At 28.3% G+C, this 21,491-nt stretch overlaps 3 protein-coding genes across 5 annotated transcripts in view; 1 reads left to right on the plus strand and 2 right to left on the minus strand.

Moving 5' to 3' along the window:
* Positions 1–660: 660 nt before the first annotated feature.
* On the minus strand, positions 661–12,185 carry LOC100158768 (fragile X mental retardation syndrome-related protein 1-like). Of its 3 annotated transcripts, none has more exons than XM_008183863.3 (11): positions 11,359–12,180; positions 9,526–9,578; positions 7,862–8,182; positions 7,376–7,763; positions 7,185–7,322; positions 5,570–5,713; positions 5,380–5,507; positions 4,182–4,306; positions 3,858–4,112; positions 2,393–2,476; positions 661–1,422 (listed from the first exon to the last, which is right to left on the minus strand). In XM_008183863.3, the coding sequence occupies exons 1-11, from the start codon at positions 11,407–11,409 to the stop codon at positions 1,172–1,174; spliced, it is 1,938 nt and encodes a 645-aa protein (XP_008182085.1). In that variant the 5' UTR covers positions 11,410–12,180; the 3' UTR covers positions 661–1,171. The 3 variants fall into 3 exon arrangements, with proteins under 3 accessions (XP_008182085.1, XP_008182086.1, NP_001172038.1); NM_001185109.1 differs by having other exon boundaries at positions 673–1,422; positions 2,336–2,476; positions 11,359–12,185; XM_008183864.3 differs by lacking the exon at positions 2,393–2,476.
* A 3,218-nt stretch (positions 12,186–15,403) lies between these two features.
* Ttc35 (tetratricopeptide repeat domain 35) lies at positions 15,404–19,771 on the minus strand. Its single transcript, NM_001163234.1, is given in 8 exon segments — positions 15,404–16,085; positions 16,157–16,260; positions 16,722–16,817; positions 17,033–17,189; positions 17,265–17,408; positions 17,619–17,769; positions 19,327–19,440; positions 19,513–19,771. Coding segments are annotated over 8 exon segments (864 nt in total). The 5' UTR covers positions 19,529–19,771; the 3' UTR covers positions 15,404–16,003.
* Positions 19,772–19,810: 39 nt separating this feature from the next.
* The window catches only part of LOC100160840 (cell cycle checkpoint control protein RAD9A), a 3,187-nt gene continuing 1,506 nt past the window's right edge, over positions 19,811–21,491 (plus strand). Inside the window, exons 1-4 of the mRNA XM_001952816.4 lie at positions 19,811–20,274; positions 20,499–20,710; positions 20,792–20,953; positions 21,095–21,248. Coding sequence (XP_001952851.1) covers positions 20,241–20,274; positions 20,499–20,710; positions 20,792–20,953; positions 21,095–21,248 — 562 coding nt within the window. The 5' untranslated portion in view covers positions 19,811–20,240. The remainder of the gene's footprint in view (positions 20,275–20,498; positions 20,711–20,791; positions 20,954–21,094; positions 21,249–21,491) is intronic.

Raw genomic sequence — 21,491 nt, forward strand, 5'->3', positions numbered from 1 at the left:
ATAAATTGTAGCCTAATGACCAATTTTATTTGGACTGCACACCCTATTAATTCATACATTAAAAAAAATGCTATCAACATAATTATTAATTAAATCATTATAGAACTACTAATATTAGTTTTAAAAATAATAAATAAATAAGTACCTATAATAATAAACAAAGCCAAATGTATTGGATTTGTTTAATAGTGTACGCAAAAAATAAATGCATATTTGCATAGTATGAGTGAAAAAAACTATTTGTTTAAAGATCATTTTATTGGAGTTTTTTTCGTGTTTTACTTTTAACGTTTTATTTGTTTTACGTACACGATTTTGACATTGTGACCGTCAATTACTGCCATGTAACAAATCTAATTCACTATATTTTTGTTTTAAGTATAAATTAAATTCATTATAATAATAATTATTATTGTTGTATTATTATATTGCATAATACTAACAATAAAAAAAAGTATATATTGAATTCTTTTTCAAAATAATATTACATTTTTTAAATTTTTATTTAAGAAAATTGTATTTTATAAAATGTCTACGAATATTAAGGATATAGTAATGAATATATTTTTTAAAAATTTGTTTTGTGAAAATTTTTATTTGAAATTAAAATTTCAAACAAAACCATATAGAACACACTGTTAATAGAAAAAATTATATATAAATAAATAATGATTTTTTTTTTTTTTTAATTTTAATTAGTTAGAAATAATCTGTTAAGCCCGTTTGCTTGCTGACAAACGTGATAGATATTTAAATTTTTGCTAACACTTAATAAATCTCAATATTGAGGTCTTCTAGGAAAAAAACCTAATTTGTTGTTCCATTTATATATTTATGTATATAAGTATGAGTATATTGTTGTGTCATGCATTAAGAAAGCAGATTTCAAATATATCTTTTTTTTTTTGTATTTAACATGACTATTTTTACATTGAGAAAATAAAAAATATAAATATCTATAAGTGCAGAAAAGAATTCTAATACAATTACATTAATTCCCACACATTTTTAAGATGCTATCTTTTGTTGTTAATTATTATTATTATTTTATAAATATTTTAAATAAAATATTTGTGGTTTGAAATCTTTGTACCACAAGAAATGATTTTTTTTTAGAAACAAAATATTATCTTTATGTTTCTTTTAGATGTTATAATAGTAGGTTTAAAACTTAGGCAGAATCGGCATCAGGTGCAGATGATGAGCCATTTACTATGACTTGCTGTCCATTAGCTGCTGATGTTGTGGTGCTGTTGGACTTGTTCTTTGCAGGAGACTTGTTCTGTTGACCTTTGGACTTTTGAGTTTTAGCTGGTTTGGTGTTTCCGTTGTTTGCATTACCATTATTAGTACTTCCATTGTTGGTAGTCTGAGACGTGCTGATTGGTTCACTTTTATTGTCATTACTGAAGTCATACGTCCCTAAACGATCAACATATCATTAGTTCAGAAACATGTCAATAATCAACTATAGCTAAATGCAATCTAGAATAAGAGTACACCAGGAAATCTATCGAATTTGCGCATGCTCAACCCACATTAATAATTTATACCGAGCGCCACAGATGATCATGGCTGCCAATATTCTAAAGAGGCTTGCCATGGCTCGAGGGCATTACATTGTTTGGGACCTTGTTTAACGTGCTCAAAAGTACTGTACTCTTATTCTATACAAATAGTGGTTCTCAACATTTTTATATTCATGGCACCCCTAAGTGTTTTATAAAAGCAACCAAATACTATAATATGTATTATAAATGCTTTATATTTTCAATAATTTTACAGGACATTTAAAGACAGTTTGTGGCACACTGGTTGAGAACCACTGTTATATAGAGCATAGTTTAAAATAACTGCAGTAGTTAATTTAGCAATGTATAATTTATAATATGTTAATATGTTAGTGTAATTAAATTTCTAAAATGTATCTATAAGTATCTATAAGCAAACAAATTTATGTCTAATTATACTATTCTATGATTAATGTGCTTTTGTTCATAGGTTTGGTTATCTAAGTAATATTATTAAAATATTAATACATATTATGTTCAATGTTAATATACTAATGAAAAACATGCAAAATAAAGGTATTGCTCAACAACGTAATTACCATATTACATTGGGTACTATATAAATATACAGTTGCTATTAAAATACAAATATGTAGCTAATCTATTTATTTAATAACGACAAATTTAATGTGGTATTCCTGCATCATAATCACTGGGTCTTTCCAAAAAACATTGTTTCTTTTTTTTTTTTAATCCTTGTAACACAAACTTCTATCCGTGCTTTTATTATTTACAAGCTTTTTTTTTAGTTATGCATTACTTACAGTCATTAGCATTGTCACTATTACTACCAATGGGATTAGAATTGATTGATGGTTCACCTTGAGCAGCAGCTATGGCGCGATTTCTTCGTTTTTGACTGCTTTTTGACTTCGGTGCTTGCGCGTCCACACTAGATACAGACTCTAGCGCAAAATAAAATAAAATAAGAGAAAAAAAAAACGATAAGAAAAAATAATAATATTAAATAAAAATATTAATTCAAAACCGATAAAAATAAAAGAAATATTAATTATTTTCATTTAGGAACTTTTCAGCACTTAATATTTTACCTATGGAAGAATAATTTTTATAAGTAGTTAAATTTAAGTTATAATACCAATGTTAATCTTAAGTTAAAATCTTAGAATATAAATTAACACAAAAATTAGCACACTACTTCAGAATGGATCATATTATAAACCTATTTTTTTTACAGTGTCAACTACAGATTTATTCGAGTGTGAACATTTTTACAATTAATGAGTTCCATAATAAGTAGTATTATAATATGAATATTGAATAGTACTTAAAATGTGAAACAAGAAATAGCACTATGAAATCACTCAATATCGACTGACTTCCATCATTAATTTTCCAGAATATACAATCAAAATAAAGTGAAATATTGAAGGCTTATAATTTATAACATGTATGAAAGATGTGGTGTCTGATTTTAATGTTAGAAACTTAAACAGAACATAACAAAAGAAAAAAAAATGTTGAAACATTATGAATATGATAACTAATGTAACATTAGGATACTTCACAAAAATAAATATTTAAATATTTAAAAAAAAAAAAAGTTCAAATAATTATTTCATTCTAGTTTTTAGTAGCATGGCTTTGTAGGACGATTTAATAGTTTAATTACATTTTTAAATTCTATAAATACATTTATTATAATATCAATAATAATATTAGTATTTTTAAGACTCCCCATAATAGCAAATTATAGTGTTAACTGAAGTTAATGAATGTTTATAGTATTATTTTGTATTACCTAAATGGCTATAGCAATGTCCAAGATATTTGTGTTAAAATTTATGTCAGTTAAAAATATTTTTCAAAATCACAAATCTAAAAAAATCAATTGATAATTTGAGATTTAGGTTAGAACTTTAGTCACAATTATTAAAACAAATTAATTTATTATAATATGTTTAGTCTCAACCATTTTAAAGCTTTTAATCCCATAAAATATTAAGCACAAATGGTATTTTAAAAATGATGACAATTTATTTAAAAATTTAAATTGTGTTACACTGGACTCATACCTAGTTTAAATTAAATGTATGTGTATTAATAAAATATTGCCAAAAAAGTGCTAAATAATAAAATTAAAGCAATCTAAATCTACTGTTTTTTCCAAAGCCTTATTCTAATAACATACTATACTCATTATCATTATTATTATTTTTTGAATTGATCAAGCAACAATTTGAAAAACATCATTCAAAAACAAAAAAAAAAAAAACAAACAAACAAACAAAAGCACAAAAAATTATTAACAACTTAGTTTATTACCTCTATCACCACTGTCTTGAGCGTTATCAAGAATTGTATTCTCATCATCAGCAGTTCTTCTTCTTTCATCCATTCTCCTGTTTCCACCACCTCTGGAACCTCTGGGAGCTGAATTACTACTACCACCACGACGTTCTCTTGATAAGTTGTTTCCCTGACCACTTGATCGGTTATACTGGTATTGATTTGTACGTTGGGGAGGTGGTGGAAGTCTATCATCAACTCCATCTGGATGTTGGTTTCTACTACTACCACCTAAAAAAAAAATAATATTTATTTATAAATACTGTACTTTATAAAGTCTACAAAAAAAAAAATTCTTACTATTGGTATAAAAATCATGTCTTGCACCTCGACCACGGCCCGAGGTACCTCTAGGTCTGTTACTTCCTCTTCCCATAGAGTTACCCAGGCCATTATTCATATTTTCGCTGTCAGCATTAAAGTTACTGTACAAATAAAAACAAATAATAAATAGTTATAGTTAAATATTTAACAGATGACTAAAATCAGTTTTTGCACAATTGACGTCAGTAATTAAATTGTGAAAATTGCACAAAAAGTTTTGAATACATTATTTTATGTTTATGAAATCCTTAAAAATTACTAATGCAGCAAACAAGATTGTTAAATGTACCTACTACAATATAATGAAAATCTATTTTATTCAATATTGAATTGTCAGAAAAAAATATTTTAAACGGCTTTTAGTTTATTATTTACTTAGATTATAGTCTGATATTAAGGGATTGTTATGGAGAAGTAATATGTACAAACTAACAGCTTGATCACCAATAATTTAAAATTGTAATATTTTGTATTTCATTTGGTGGGTTCAACAGGAAAAACAATTTAGATGAACTAACACAGTAACACATTATATTTCAAAATATTTATTCAGATAACAAACCTAAGCTGAAACATACTTGAAAAACTTTAGCATCAATAATAGCTTATTTAAAAATTATATATACTTTGGATTCCACCTAATATTGCAACTTATTATATACTTATTATATAAAAAAAAAAGTAATGTTTTAGTCAATTAGCTCTACTTATATCAATCTGAATATTTTTAGTTGTAGTTAACTTAAAATTTGAAAATACAATTCTTACTTAATCAATAATGTTTAAATTGTTTTTGCTAGAAAATATTATATTTAATTAATTTTAATTTGAAAGAGTTCATATATTTAATTATGAAAATGATGGTCAATTTATTTCAATTATATTTATATTGTATGCAAATAAACTTTTAAAAATTGCCTGCTTTTAATATTGTTATGAATACATTAAGCCAATATAAAAAGGTTAGTTTAAGCACCAATAAATTATGTGTGCAAAGGATATTTAACATTTATACTTCAATAATACATGAGAGTTTAGGTGTGTTTTGAGCATAGGCTAAATATCCCCTCTACTATATGGCTATATCTAACTTTTTATAAATACAGTCGAGTACTTAAAATTTTTTATTTTTTGCAAGCCAGCAAATATAATTCATTTAATTGTACTATTTTACCGGTCATTTCGCCTTTGCATCGTATAATTTTGAACCAAGGGATGTTGGTAAGAAGCTGGTCCAGTACTGTGAATACTACGTAACTCTTGCTCCATTCCCATTTTTTCTTGCCTAATTTGTTCAAGTTCCTAAATATAAAAGTTTCTCATTAGTTTAAAAAAATTCTAGAATTAACAGATTAAATAAATACTTTAAGGTGTTCTAAATGATATTCTAGTAGAACTTTAGCATTAGATATGCTTTCTACCGTGCCAACAAACACAAAAGGAACTTGACCCTCTTCACGAGGAATGGTAGGTTGTGGCTCATTATCACCTTCAATTTTTACTCTGATCTACAATAATAAGAAAAAATATAACTGTTTAAATTTAAATACTAATGATAATAAACAATCATCTAAAAATTAAATATTTCTATTTAAAAAATATATAATATATTTTTTTAATGTCAAAGTTAGAATAAACAACTATACTAAACTAGTATAGTAGGTATACCAACCAGGGACTGGAACCTTTATGATTTTATCGGTTTGGGTTCTCATAAACCCAAAATTTCAGTACCGGTTCTGGTTATTAAAACCGGTTTTAACCCTTATTATTTGATTTTTTTTTTCAAAAGTACTATACGAAAAAATGAACATAATATTAATAGCCTCTTTTTAGTGACAGGTATTTGTAATTAAGTGTAACTATTTCAGAATTTAAGTAATATTATAAAAAAATGAATTATTATAAAATAATAAATTAAAATAAATAAAAAATTATTATTAAAAAAAAAAAATAAGAATGAATTTAACACACCTGGGCGATATAATAATTTATAACTTATATATAAAAATATAAATTTAAACAATATAATTTATACCGCGCTAATGAAGACAGAAAAACAGTTCAGTAGTAGGTACAGTAGAATTGTCGTACAGAGCATAGTATAGAGTAAAGAGTTAACAATACTTGCATTAGGTTTAGGTATTTAATATTATAAATGTAGGCATATTAGTAAGGTAACAATTATAATTTATAATTTATATGACAACTTACTCTGAATTCTGAATCACTTATACACGTCTAAATTGCTATTATTTTCAGAAATTCTACATCAGCTATTGCGAATTGCGATTCAATAATAATATTGATATCGATTACATGCAAATTAGAATTTGGATTTTTGGTATTTCTTTTATGACAATTCTGTTGTACTTGTACACATAATAATATTCTTATTTCTTAGCATTGATAAAATTTTATAGGTCTACAATTCTATAATTATTTATTATTACTAATAATTAGTTATTACCTACTTACACCATAGATTAAGTATCTATTGGATGTTAGAACCGAAAAAACCGTAAAAACCTCTAACATCAAAACATAGGTTTTGGTTCCTAAAAAAATGTATTTAAGGGTTTCGGTCCCAAGATTTTCAAAAGATTTCTGTCCAAAACCGGTCAATTTCGGTACGGTTCAAGTCCCTGATACCAACTGACAATAAAACCATTAAAATAATCGTACAGTATTCCTAATATAATTTATTGAATGTTTTTTTTTATTACACCCTACAAATACCAATGATAAGAAAAATAATGAATACTAAAATAAAAATTATAGGAGTCTTCAACAAGAAGCAATGTTTCGTGTACAATTTCTAATAATTCAAAATGTTTCCAATGTCTTAAAGTCAATAAATAAAATGTCTGTATAGGAGCACTGTGTTTAAGTAAAAGAAAAAGTTATAAATGCAATAAATATTGGGCCTTCCAAATTACCGATTATAAAAATAATACAAGTATAAATAAAATAACTCACCACTCCGCTCTTGTCGACAATATCTTGGATGTTTCTACCATTTTTACCAATCACTTTTCCAATGAAATCTCTTGGAACTTGAAGAAATTCTTCTCTATACTCTAAAATTCCTCGAGCTTTCATTACAGCGTCTTTATTCTAAAAACAAGATTATTAGATATTTTTATTAAAGTACTATAAAACTAACTTACTTCTCCATAAATTTTAAAAACGCCAGTATGTTCATCTAATTCAATATTTGTAATACCGTCAACCCTGCGAGCTTGTTGGATATTAGTGCCATGAGCACCAATAGCCAAACCCATAAGGTCATCACGTACATTAAATTCATCAGTATAAGATGATGATGTTATCTGTAGCTTGGAACTTTCCAGTTGCCTGGCTAACTCTTCAGTCTTCTTAAGCAACATAACCTTTTGGTTCAGGTTTCTGAAGTGCATATCAGCTAACATCAATGCTCTTTTACTGGTCAATGGTGAACGAGATATAACACTCAATACTGATTGATCAGCATTATATAACACTAGAGATGCGCCAATTGCTTTCTGCAGATCTTTGTGGATACCATCTATTTTAGCACTAAAAGATTAAACACAGTTATTATTATAAATATATTTGTAGCTGTATTTAATTTTAACTATTAAAACTCATTATAAAATTATTTTTGTTGTACATACGATTCTCTAACATCTTCAGGTACTTCAATATCGAACTTATAAAATGTATCGCCATTAATGTGAGAATTTATGTTACTGCATCTGACTCGATCAGGAGAGACTATTTCTGTAACTGTTGAGTTGAAATATTGGACAACAAACTGGGATGGTGGGTTACCACTGATAATTTTTATCACTGCTTTTACCCATCCATAACAAGGATGAGGTTCTCTGACTGATTTTACTTCTATTTCTTGATTATCATTAAACTCTGTACTACATTGTTCATCTGACAAAGGGAGACGAACATTGTCACAGTTGAATTTAGTTTCAGGATACCAACTAAAAATTATAAATGATGTAGGTATTATTATTTAGTAAGGTACTAATAATTTGATGTTTTAATATGATCAACGAAAATCTGGGAAAAAAACTTATAATAAGAATTTCCATAAATTATCAATATTTACAAGAACACTTATTAGTTTATTTATTTTTTTCACTGTATAACTTAATTTTTTTCTATAAATTTTCATTAAATCTGCAGTCATATTTAATTTGAAGAAAAAATGAAAAATGTGTTATTTATTTATCAATCAAATTCAACAATTAAAAAGCAATCAACAAGTGTTAAATTAGAAAACAAGTAAAAAAAAAAAAAAATACTTTTTATTATTTAATATTAACAAATATTTAAGTTGTTAAAATAAATAAATTACCAACTAATTTTAGAGCAAATAAGTATTCAGTAAGTGCATATTTAACACAACCTGTTTAGTTTTAGTAAGAATAGAGGTTATACAAATTAAATTAAATATAATAGGTATATCTTAGAAATATAGTAAGTATAACTAGTAATTATTTGACTACTCTGTCCCTTAGACGTGACAGCACAAAACAACGTTGAAACCCTGTTGTCTCGTTAACACTTATTTTTCTCATTTACAGCATATTATTATAGAATAAAAATCTCAAATAAAAAAAAGTTTTTCCAATCACATTAAGGTAGTTATTTAATTTATTAGTCAAAAAGGTTGAAGACTGGTGTAAGATCTTGTAACAAAATTTAACTTGTAAGAAGACAAATTTTTGAAATATAAGATAGGTAGTAACAAACTACATACCTATTTGTTTACATTTTAGTTAATTAATTGTTCAAAGAATTTATTGTAAACTATAGGTACTGTTCTAAAATTAGAATATACATTTATAACATTTATAATATATTGATAGTTAAGCTACTGGACATTTAGTGACAACTAAAATAAAAATAATGAGATTAATCCCTGGATGCACGAACAATCACTGAACAGTTAATCATGCATTCAATAGTGAGCCAATGATTCCTTAAATATGATTTAGTGACCCATGTTCGGTCTGTTGAATTTCAGCAAATTATTAATTTAATCAATGTATTATGCAACTAGATGTAAGAACATTTACTTAAATCTACCAGTATCTAAAAAGTCTAATAAAATAATCTTGATATAACTGAATAATTTAATATAAAACCTGACTTTATACTTAAGATATGATTTTTTTAAAGCAAGTTCCCGAGCTAATCTTACTCTTGAAATACAAATCATTCATAGTAAAAAACAAACAAAGGTTTTTAATGTACACTTGTAATTTTGATTAAAATGCTTAAAAAAAGGTATTATTATAAATAGATAAAAGATACTCACTCATTAGGGAAAGAAACAAGAACTTCATTTTCCATTACACCCGTAACAAAACCCTAAAATAAATAAATAAAATTAATTCTTCCAAGTTATTTATCATTTTCATAGATTAAGTAATCTTAAAAGTGATCTTAAATAGATAGGTACCTACATACAAAATAGTAGGAATATACAGATCTTAAAATTTTTCAATAGTAGCAGGTAAAATATAATATATCACTATAGATCATCATGACGTGTGTGTAGCAAAAATGTTAGGCATATCCGAGGGCATATCATACTATTCTCATGAAATTCTTACCATACTTGTGACATTAAATGCTGAACAGAAAGTGTAGGTATTATGTGGTTACGTGTATTACAAGTAGGTAGGTACTTACATTGATTATTATCCTATATTTCGGGACAATAAAAAAATTATTTTATAAACTTACAAGAGCTTAGTATAATTAAGCTTTGGTGAAAAATATGGATAAATAAATCTACTAGCATACCTATTTTAGTTGTATAAAAAGATCTTTAAAATATTGTATGTAGGTACATTAAAAGAAATCGAGTTTGCCACCATCAAGTTAAATATGTTACTTATATTTGTAGCTATAGGGATATTAAATTTAAAAACAATGTAAACAACCAAATTTGAAAAATGATTTTTATCAAAGCTTGGTTAATCATGACCACTAAGAACTTCAGAAATATGTTGCAGATAAACACCCAAACACATGATGGAACTGAATCAACTGATTTATTCGGCTGCATACGTACTGAGTCTCAATAAAATCTTTTAGAACAAAAAGAGTCTCAGATAGTTTTAAAGTTTTAATTGAGTCCTGTCTCAACTTAGGTATATATAAAACATCTTCCTTCCCATTTTTACAGATATAGGACTGTAACAAAAAATTCAAGGAACCTACACGAATGATTAAAAATGTTTTTTTCTATTGTATGTTTTGTAAAATGTAATTAATGTGCATAATTTTTTAAGTACAATATTCAGTTGTTACGGCTTATAAATAAATATAGGTGATGATTAAATTAAACTTATTATGGGTACTAGCAAAAACGTATGAGATAAGCTTGGTGTATATTCTAATAATACAGATGATTTCATATTTTACTCAAAATTCCTACCGAATCCTACGACTTAATTAGTATATTTTTTGTTTAAAACCGGCAATCAATAACTAAATTTTTTTCACGTTCAGGTGTAGGTGCTTAATTAGTATGCACTAATTTATTTGAATAGATAAAAATGATAGCATAACAAATAACCATTTATTTCCAAATGATTGATAGGTAGGTAGTTAAACTTGTTCAACACAAGGAAAATTAAAATAAAGGTGTCACTGAATTAACGTTTAAGGACCAAATTGTAAGTACATACGCAATAGAACGTAATGACGAGGCAGTGAAAACAGCGTATTGTAGAAGAATGAAATAAAGTCGATCACAGTACATCTTTCGGCTGGTCAGCCGTTTACAATCAATCGTTGGACGTTCAATCACTATGACAGGGTAAGAAATCATGCAGAAAGAGCCTAGTATTGTGGGGGGAGGGGTGAGGGGGTGAAAATTTACTAAAAATTTGAATAACACTCCAAAATAACCTCAAACAAGGAGAAGGAGAGCTTTCAAAATGTGGACAAAAAGACTTGTTCGAACAGGGCCGGAGGGGGTTACGGGCGTGTTTCGTCTGGAGACCCGGTCGCACGCCGCAAACTCGACGGGGAAAACCGGCGGCGTCCGCGACCATAACCTATTAAAATCGCACACGGGCGCGACGACGGTAGACGCTATGGCGGCAGCCGTCCCTATCCATACCCAACGCGAGCTCACCTCGTAATAGGCGCCGTTCTCGAAGAGCACCTCGACCTTAAGATCGTCCATTGCTGTGCCGGGTGTGTGTGCGCGGGTGCGTGGCGTTGCTGATGTCTCGTCGTCGCGTGTCTGGGTGGTGCGCGGTATATGGCGGCAGCGGTGTCGGTGTCGGAGCAGCGATGAGGCGTTCTCGGCGTGCCGTTGGTGGCGGATTCGGCGGTGCGCGTATGCGGCGAGTGACGACAGACGTGACCACGACTACGAAACGTACGTGCGGTAAGGCGGCGCCCGTGCGTGCGTGCGATACGGCTTCGGCGGCGTCGCGGCGAACAGCAATAATAATATTATTAAAATAATAAAAAAAAAAAAAAATAACAATATATCGATACAAATGGGTATAAAATTAATAATATAATTAACCGAAAACGCGTTACGTTCCGTGCGTGCGTGTGTATAATAACGATACGCGGGGATTTTCGGCGTTTTTTACACTGTACAATATTATTATCCGCTGCTCTTCGTTCGGTCGGCGAGTGAGTGAGTGCGTGCGTGCGTACGCGACGAGTGTTATCGGGGACGCGCGCGCAACGGCGGCGCGGTGGTAACGAATAACGACGATGAATGGGGGGGAAGGGAGGAATAAGAGGTTTTGCTGCTCCTCTATAATAGTCCTGTACTCCTGTCCTTTACTCCTTTATATTATTCTCTTTGAGAGTCAAAACTCGGCGACTCTAAAATTCTGACTGCTGTCAAGTGACCGTACGTCGGTCGGTTTAGCGACTGTCGTGTAATACGACTCGTATTGCTAGTCGCTACTAAGTACTAGGTACAAATCTGCTGCTAATCTGAGTAATCGCGACCGGCGAACGCCGACACAAATGATAAACGACGTCCGCGGCCAAAAGGTGTTCTCCGGGGCTGCTGCCGGTTCGTATCAGCGCGCTTCGGGGACGGGGCACGATGAAAATTATTTTTGGTCTTATCGATAAAAATGTATAATATTTTTTTGTACCCCCTGCCCTGTCGTCGCAGCGTGCGTGTCGCTTATATTAAAATACGGTGCGAAATATAAGATTCGCATTAAATAGTGAACAACTGCCGGGGAATGTTGAGAAATTGAGAATTGAAGAATGAGAAACGGTGTATGATAGTATGATGTATATTATGTATCTTGTATATAATATTTTGTTTCCAGTTTTTATTAACATTGGTGGTGGTGAGGGAAAACAAAAAACCACGAGGGGAAAAAAAAAATTTTTTCTCGTTAAATCGCGCGTTACGGAAATTCATTATGCGGTGCGTACGCGGATGAGCCAATGGCATCGGGCCGATCGCCGTGCAGTGTGACCGGTGGCGGAGGCGCACAAAATTCTTTTTTCTGGCAACATTGTTTTTGTTTTATTTTTATCAGCTGTTGCAACTAACGCTACCCACCGGCTAAACGAAATAATAAATAATCCTACTATTGTTATATTCTGTGACCAAATAAATGCACTTTTGCTGCACCACGGTATTGGCGCAAAATTCAAACCGACCATATGGTGCACATGTTATAATAATATTAAAATTAAACAGCCGATGACTACATTTGCATGGCGCAGATAGCCAGAGTCACATAAAACCTACTTTAGGTAATCACAAGTCACCACTTGATTTTATTATCCACTTTTTAGTGATTACGCTGATAGTCAACACTTGATTTTATTATTTACTATTTGGTGATTATGCTGACCAGGGCTAGGATTTGGATGCATTAAAAAGCTGTAAAATATGCATTTTAATTTTTATAAGACAGACAAAAATATGGTTACAAAAAAAATATTTATTCAATGAAATACATCAGTGATTGGCTGATTGAGATTAAAAATTAAAAATTATCTATTTATTTTCCGCATGCATATTTATTTATTATTATCATGGTAAAAGTGATTAGATTTCCTTCAACAGTATCTTTTCTGATAGGAAAGTGAATCTAGTTGGTATCTTAGGGGGGGGGGGGGGGGGTCAAAAGTAAAAATAGTCCAGTAGTTTTCAAAAGTGCCGTGAAAAACAAACGAAAAATTAAGGAAAAACGAGAATTTTTACGCAAAACCATTTTTCACAAAATTGATTTTGGTTTTTACTTTTTGGTGTTACCATAACAAATTATCATGAAATGTTGACTGAATGTTTATATTAGCATTTTTTCATCATAACATTTTTAAAATATTTTGACTTATTTTGAGGCATTGAGCTGTTTACAGATATATTCAGTTTCCATTTTTTTTAGCTTTTTATTCTATAAATGTCAATAAAATTGTAGTTGTTGGTAAAAAATCTTGAAAATGTAATAGAAAACTAAATGTTGCCTAACCTTTAAAACTAATATATTGTTTCAAAGACAGATGAAAAATATTAAGAATCCAGTCACAACTTTTTTTTTATAAGCATTTAAAGTTCAAATATTGACAAAATACGTAAAATTCACGAAAATGTGCAAATTATATTGAGTTAGAAATTCATAAAAAATGTTCTATTTAAATCTAAGATTTGAAAATGTATTGCAAGATTCCTCATAAGTTTGTCTACCTTTATCAACAAAAAAATGTCTACAAGCAAATTAAATTTTTATGAGCGTTTGAAGTTCATATTCTTACAAGATTGGACGCTCACTTAATTTCTCTTGTTTTTTTGTTGTAATTCAAAAATAGTAATTGTAGATACCAGACAATTTCACTTAATGTTTATATTTTCATTTTAGAAATACCAAAACATTTTGACTCTTTTTAAGCTGTTTACAGGCATTGTCTGTTTTTCCATAATTGTCAGTAAAATGTTATTTGTTGGGTAAAAAAGCTTGAAAATCTAATACAAGGCTCCTCTTATATTGTGACAATAGCAATTCAAAAATATTAAAAATACATGAGCATAATTTTTTTTTATAAGCATTTAAAGTTCGAATTTTGACAAAATGTAATGATTATTTTGTAGTCAAAAATTGAAAAATGTACAAAATACTTTTATAGCTAAGGATTGACAATTTTTACAAGGTTCCACATAAATGGTTTACCTATATATAAATTACTTTATTCACAATAATATCATCAAATATACATATACTTAGTAATAAGTAATAACCATACTTAAATAACATTAACACACAATGTTCGTAACTATTATCAGTTTCGAATTAAAAAATAGAGTATTTTGAATATAAATTGTTTACCTTTATAACATATATGTAAATTGTTAATTGGAGATAGGTAATGTCGATAGGTTATGTAGTTTTTTCGTTCAAAATACGTTCTGTGGAAATACCTACCTTTAGTATTTTGTAGCAATGTTCTCAGTTTAACAATTCCTTTATCAGAAAGATCCAATATAAATGAAAAACTGTTAACTCCTCTCATGGCTGGATACCTATTCTAGTTTTTGGTTAATTTATAATAATTTCCTGTACCTGGAGTACACTTGGGACCAAAGGTAAGTCAAGTTTATATAATATGTAAGTACATGCACCTTATATATATATGCCTAAACATTTTTTATTAGTTGTGTAGTGGTATTTTATTTCTTATTGGATTCATTTTTAATTAATAATAGCCTAATATAATTGTCAATGGTAATTAAAAATAAATTTATTTTTGATTAATAATACAATTAGGAATTATAAATTTTGAATAAACTTACCTATAATATATGAATAATAATCATGTACATTTATGAACTATTTTTAAGTACCTATTAATCTAGGCAATATTGAGCTTTTACTGGCCAAAGAAAAATATCTATTTATTTATAATTTATAAGTAAAAGGTACCATAAATACAAATAATAACATAAAAACATAGCTACAAAAGCCATTCAAAATGCATAAATTTACTTATAGCACAAATCATAAAAACAATAACGATTAACCTGTATTAAATCAATATATAATCATTCAGTATTCCAGTGTTTGCATTAAAACATTTGAATAATATAATGAAGTATTATCAATTATAATCAGGATCTGTTGGTCTTGTTACTGTATGTATTGGGTAAACATAAACAGTGACACAATATTATACTAAAATTAAACACATTTTGAATCAGTTTTATTTATTTTACTAAATATATTTGAACTTTAAAAATATGTAAGTTTATCAATTACACAATATTTTAATTTCTTTGAAGTTAATGTTATATTTTTGAACATTTACAAAAAATTGTACAGCAGTTGAAACAAAATGTTGATGAAAACACGCCTTGTCTAAAATGCAGTGTATTCATTGTTGCATTGAAATGTTGTAGGTACCATATTTGTACCAGAGTTATTTTAATTTTATTAACTACTATTTAGTATCCAGATGTATTAGTTAATTTGTTCTTATTATTTCTGAATAGTAAATTAAATAATAATTATATAGTATAAAGTAGTAGATAAAATTGGTGAAAACAACAATGAAGTTGGTCACGGAAATAACAGTAATATTAATACTACACTGACAATTTGATAGAAATCAAAAATAAAATTCTGAAAATGATTTTAAACATATTGGCTGAACACATTACAATGTATCAAATAAAGTTTACATTATCATATAGAATTTTTGACATAATATTATTTTAATAAATGCCAAAAAGAAACGTTTATGAAGTAAAAACAATAAATATAAAGTTATACCAAATATCTAAGACTAGTTTAATTTAAGCTCAAATGCAATGATCCCATTAATGTCTCAAGTACATAAAGCTGATTTTTCTTATTTAATTGTTTTTTCTCACTGAAACAGAAATAAACAATTTTATATATAAGTATTATAAAATATTTAAAAATTTGAGTCATATTATCTACCTGTACATGTGTTCAACTCGTTTTAATGACAATGTAGCAATTTTCTTGAACGTATTTTTTTTTGTTTGATTATTTTTTTGTGATGACATCAAACTGCGAGCAGTCTAAAAGAATTTGTTTTGTTATACTTTAAATCTATTGAAGAGGGCACTTCATATTGGTTTGTTATGATAAATTTATTTTGTGTGATATTAACACTAGTGGAGTTATAGTCAAATTATAGTCAACCAACTCATTATCAAGTTGAAAGATGAAATTATTCATTATCTTAAAACTGGACACGTGACGATGTTGACTAGAATTTTGAATTAACTGATTTTAAAGATATAATTACATACATTAAATCAGTGTACAATTTAAATAAAAGAAAAAAGAACTCAAAGTTACATATCGTGTTATATTTTTATCCTAAATTTAATAGTAGGTAAATTATGTCAATGGTGAGTATTCAACCTGTCTTATAAAAAGTAAACATATTATGTTGATATTTTTCTCTAGAATCTAATAATAGATTTCACTTCAACTATTGTAAAATTATAAAATACTGTTTTTAATATATTCTTACCAAGTATAATCCATATAAAGCTCGGATATTGTTAGGGTTAAGAAGAATAGCATACGAATAATGAGCACGCGCTAATTCCAAATTTTCTGCACCTCCCTGAAAAATAAAATTCAATGTTTAATTTTATATATATACATACAATACAAGAAGGGATTCTAATTTTTACTTTATTTAAAGATTGAACTCTTAACGGATTTAAACAATATAAGAATATTGGTCATAGAAAATTCACTGTATGTTTAGCTGCATAATATACATACTATACAAGAAATTAAAAATAATTCTACAATTTGTAATTAAAGTTTCAATACTTGTGTGTATCGTATATCAGCATTTCGTTGATGATATAAATGATTCTGAGAATTATGTAGAATCATTTCTTCCATACAATATGCAGATTTTGCATACTCTCCTTCCAACAAGTATAAATTGCTCAATTCTTGCCAGCCTTCCTGGTCTACCATAAACCTGAAATTATTATGACATAATAGTATAATACACAACCACAAATAAATTAATAGCAGCTTTTAATTAAGTACATACTTTTTAAGATATTCGACAAGTTCTTTTATGGCTTCGCTTATCTGACATTTAGCTTTTAATATTGCGACTTTATGTCTCCTTGTTTGAGCATTGGTTTCATCTGCTTTGATTAGTTTGTCAAGAGACTCTAATGCTTCATCATATCTAATTTACACAACATTAAAATTAATTTCTGCTATGAATGCTCTGGTGTATATAAGCATTAAAATGGTAGTTTTTAAAAATGTACATGTTTCTGTAGGAAAAGTTTTTTATTCAATTATTTGACTAATATAGGAAAAATAAAATATCAAATAGATTCTGATTTAAAAAGCAATATCTTTTAAGTTTATAACACAAATATGGTTTAATTACTTTTCTTCGGCTTCTAGTATTGTTATAGCCAGTCTACGCACTCTAAGACTGTCAGGGAATTTATTAAGAAGCATTTGTAAACATACTTTGGCCACATCAATACGGTTACAATCACATGCTGCTATTAATACTTGTTCCAAAACTAGGTAACCTATAATGTTAGAAAACAAATGATCAGTCATTTAATAAAAACATAGTTAATCATCATTAACGAAACAAATAAATTGTTTATACATGTTATATTATATTAAGTCAAAAATTAAATAATAACATTCGTTTATTAAATAGGTAATCATTGATTAATTGGTTTTCTTGATTGATCAGATATAAGTACATAATAGTATAATACCATTCATTTTATGCTATACTTAATATTAATTAAAATTTATTTCATATTAAAAATACTAAAAGTAGGATACTTTTCTAACATTTGTAATGAGTATCAACTATCAAGTATAGTTTAATTTTTATTAACATACAATTAAGTTTGGAAGGGTCAAGTAAAATGTAAAAAGTACGGTAAAAAACTATATGGTCCACTACTCTTCTCATCTAAACTTTAAATGATTTTTATGATTATGCATTTTTAATATTCATACATTAACATTTTAATAAGCTAGTAAAGTATTCTGATTTTTAAAATAAAATACAAAAATATTGTCGCAAAAAAAAAAATACCATGGTAAACTAATAAAATAAGGTGATGAAATGGTTATGTTATGTAATTCATGCTTTATTATGATCTAAGTGAATATCATGATTATATGAATATATATATATATTACAGTTATTCAAATTGTGCACTGCGGTAGTAGTTAGCAAAGGGAACCGTATCAAAGAACCGAAAACCAAAATTAATGTAGGTAATATTGTTATTTTTTAACTATTATAGCAATTATGGAAATTTGAAGTTTTATTTCTATAATACCATACCTTAATCAAAAAGAGATCGTGACCAGGCAGCCGAGTTGTGCACAAGGGTTGTGCCCAACACGCCACCGTAATGGGAACGTTGCCTGATCGCCGCCTGACAAAAACTGGTCGCCGCTGGGTCACAATCTCATTTTGAATAAAGTATAGTCATATTGTTATTGCTCATATTTTATCTGTCGACTGTTTTCGTTGATTAAAAACTTGCCAATAATTTGGGAGCCGTCAAAATATTGTGTAGACACATAGGGGGCCATGGGAATAAAGAATATGGGATGATAAAGTTTGAATAACTGTGACCTATATACTATTATTGATGGATTGATAAAGAGTATATCGAACCCGAATATATGGACTCTGTCTTATTAATACATGACATAGAGAATTAATGTTCAGAAGAATTGTTTTTTCTCTGTTATTTTCAGTATTTTTTAATATTTTTATACCTATACAATTAAGGGTCCTACAATTTTTTTTTGATAGTATAATTTTGAAGCAAGTTATAAGCATTTTAAATTTGTATCTCTCAACTATAAAATTAAATAACTTTTTACGATCTCTTATACTAGATAAAGTTTTTATAAATGTGTATTGGTACATTTTATATAAGTAATATTACATATAAGCCTATATACCTATTATGCTCATATACAATAAATTGAATTACCTAGTTGTTTAGCATTAAATAAAAGCAAATTAAATTTAAATTTTATAAAAATAAATGTAAATAAATGTCCTAGGTATTTCCAGGTTTTTGATTTTTGATTAAAGCACTTACGATCATTTCCTAATTGCTTAATTTTATGTTTGACAGATGAATCCCATAATTCTAACACTTCTTTACTCTTACGTTCGTTGTCTTCTCTATACTTCTTAAGTTTCTCTTGAGCTTCTAAAAAAATAATTATAATAATAAGCCGACCGACTAATAATGAATCATGAGGCATGTTAAACGAAAACTTACCACTTAAATGGACCATGACTTTAATTATAGTGAAAATTAAACTATAACAATTTTAACTATAAAAAATGGGATTGAGGAAATTTGAGAAGTTCAAAAATTGGAATAATAACCAACAATAATGGGTAATGGCTATTGATTAACGGCGCACAGTAGACAAATATTAATTAATGAAATATTCTCAATGTAAGTACTTCTATAAAATATAATTAAAATTTATATTGTATAAATGACAATTAATGTGTAATGAGTTGTACAAGTCACAAGACGTACATTGATGGAATTGATAAGAATTTGTCATTTTTCCGCAACGGGATACTGATAATGGGCAGGCGACTCCATGGGCGTAGATAATTAAGTCCCGTGGCTTTTTGACTGGAAAATGGCAATCGTGGTCGTGATTTCGTGACGGCAAGACGAATCTACTGATAAGTGATTAGATAACACTGAAACTCGTGATTTGAGATAATTTGATTTTTGAAATTTTCACCGCAATTTCGTCCTTATGTTTGATAGGTTTTGAGTTTTGACATTAATTAGAGTCATACTGTCATCGACCATCAAGAGATCAATAGTTACGATGGCTTGTTATTTCTGATGAGTCTTGATTTGGCGTATGTTTGAAGACGACCAAGTTTTGTTTGGGATGGTATATTTTGTTTGTTGCAGTTTTGTAAAAATAACTATGAGATGCTCCCAAACATAGATGACCGTGACGAGACTTAATCACTATGAAGTGTGTCATACCTAGACAGAATTTGAAAAGTAACTATGATTAATACTACTTTTATTTTCAAATTACTGCAATATCATTTTAAGCAGAAATATATCTGAAAAAAAATCCCCCAAATAATTTAACATTTATTATATTTATATAGGTACCTACATGGTTTAGTATTATTAATGTTAAAATTTATAGTAGATAATATCTTTTATAATTTATAACATGCAATTATTCGAGTAATATAATGTTTTATTCACAATTACAGTTTTATCGCGAGCATTGAACACAATGTGTCGCATTGGGGAAGATTTGTACATCGAGCCCAATTCAACGCAATTAATCATGCATACTACCAATAGTTGGCATACCGTATATGCATGGTTCACATTTGACTCGTCATTTTTCTCTAGTTATTATTTTACTGAAGACGACGAACAAAACAGTGAAAATTCATTGAAATGCAAAATATCTCTCAAGGTATATTTTGATTTATCTAACACGACTTTATTGAAAAAGCTTAAACAAGAAATACCTGATCATTGTATCTTATTTGTTTAGTCATGCATTACAATATTCAAATCTCCACATTTATCCCGTTGCTTAGAGTCATGTCATATGGAAATTAAAAGTAATGCAGATACAATTACTATTCAGTTACGTTATTCAAACTTTTGTGTTAAAACTCATTTGATACCAGTACTAGAATATTCAGCATTACAAGTGAGTTTGTGATCAGATCATTATATAGAAAATAAACAATATTTTTATAGGGGTTCTTGTTTATATGCAGAAAAAAATAAAATATAAATCATCAAACTGAGACAATTATATTTTTTAATATTTCTAATTTGTTTTTATTAGGTGAATCAAAATGTTGATACAAGTCATGTACTTTGTATTGATTCCAAGGTGTTATCAGCTGCTGTTAAACATTTTCAAAACAGTGAAACCGACATTACATTAATTGTAACTACTGAAAAAGTGATATTGAAAACCCACTCGGAATCTTGTCGAGGTGTTTGAATTGAATCTTAAGTCGGTCCTACATGACTGATGTACTTGGCCAATATTGGTCACTGGTCACCAGTGGGAAGAATTACATGTATATTTGATGTTCACTGGCTTGTAACGGATTTTTGGTAAACTTAACACAAGTCAAAGGACCACCAATATTTGTATGTACTATGTAACATGATTCTTGTACATATTATACATCAGGAATACTTAAATTTTTTCATGTACCACCCATGTGGATTAC

The sequence above is a fragment of the Acyrthosiphon pisum genome, chromosome A3 (genome assembly GCF_005508785.2).
Source record: "Acyrthosiphon pisum isolate AL4f chromosome A3, pea_aphid_22Mar2018_4r6ur, whole genome shotgun sequence".
Classification (NCBI taxonomy): domain Eukaryota; kingdom Metazoa; phylum Arthropoda; class Insecta; order Hemiptera; family Aphididae; genus Acyrthosiphon; species Acyrthosiphon pisum.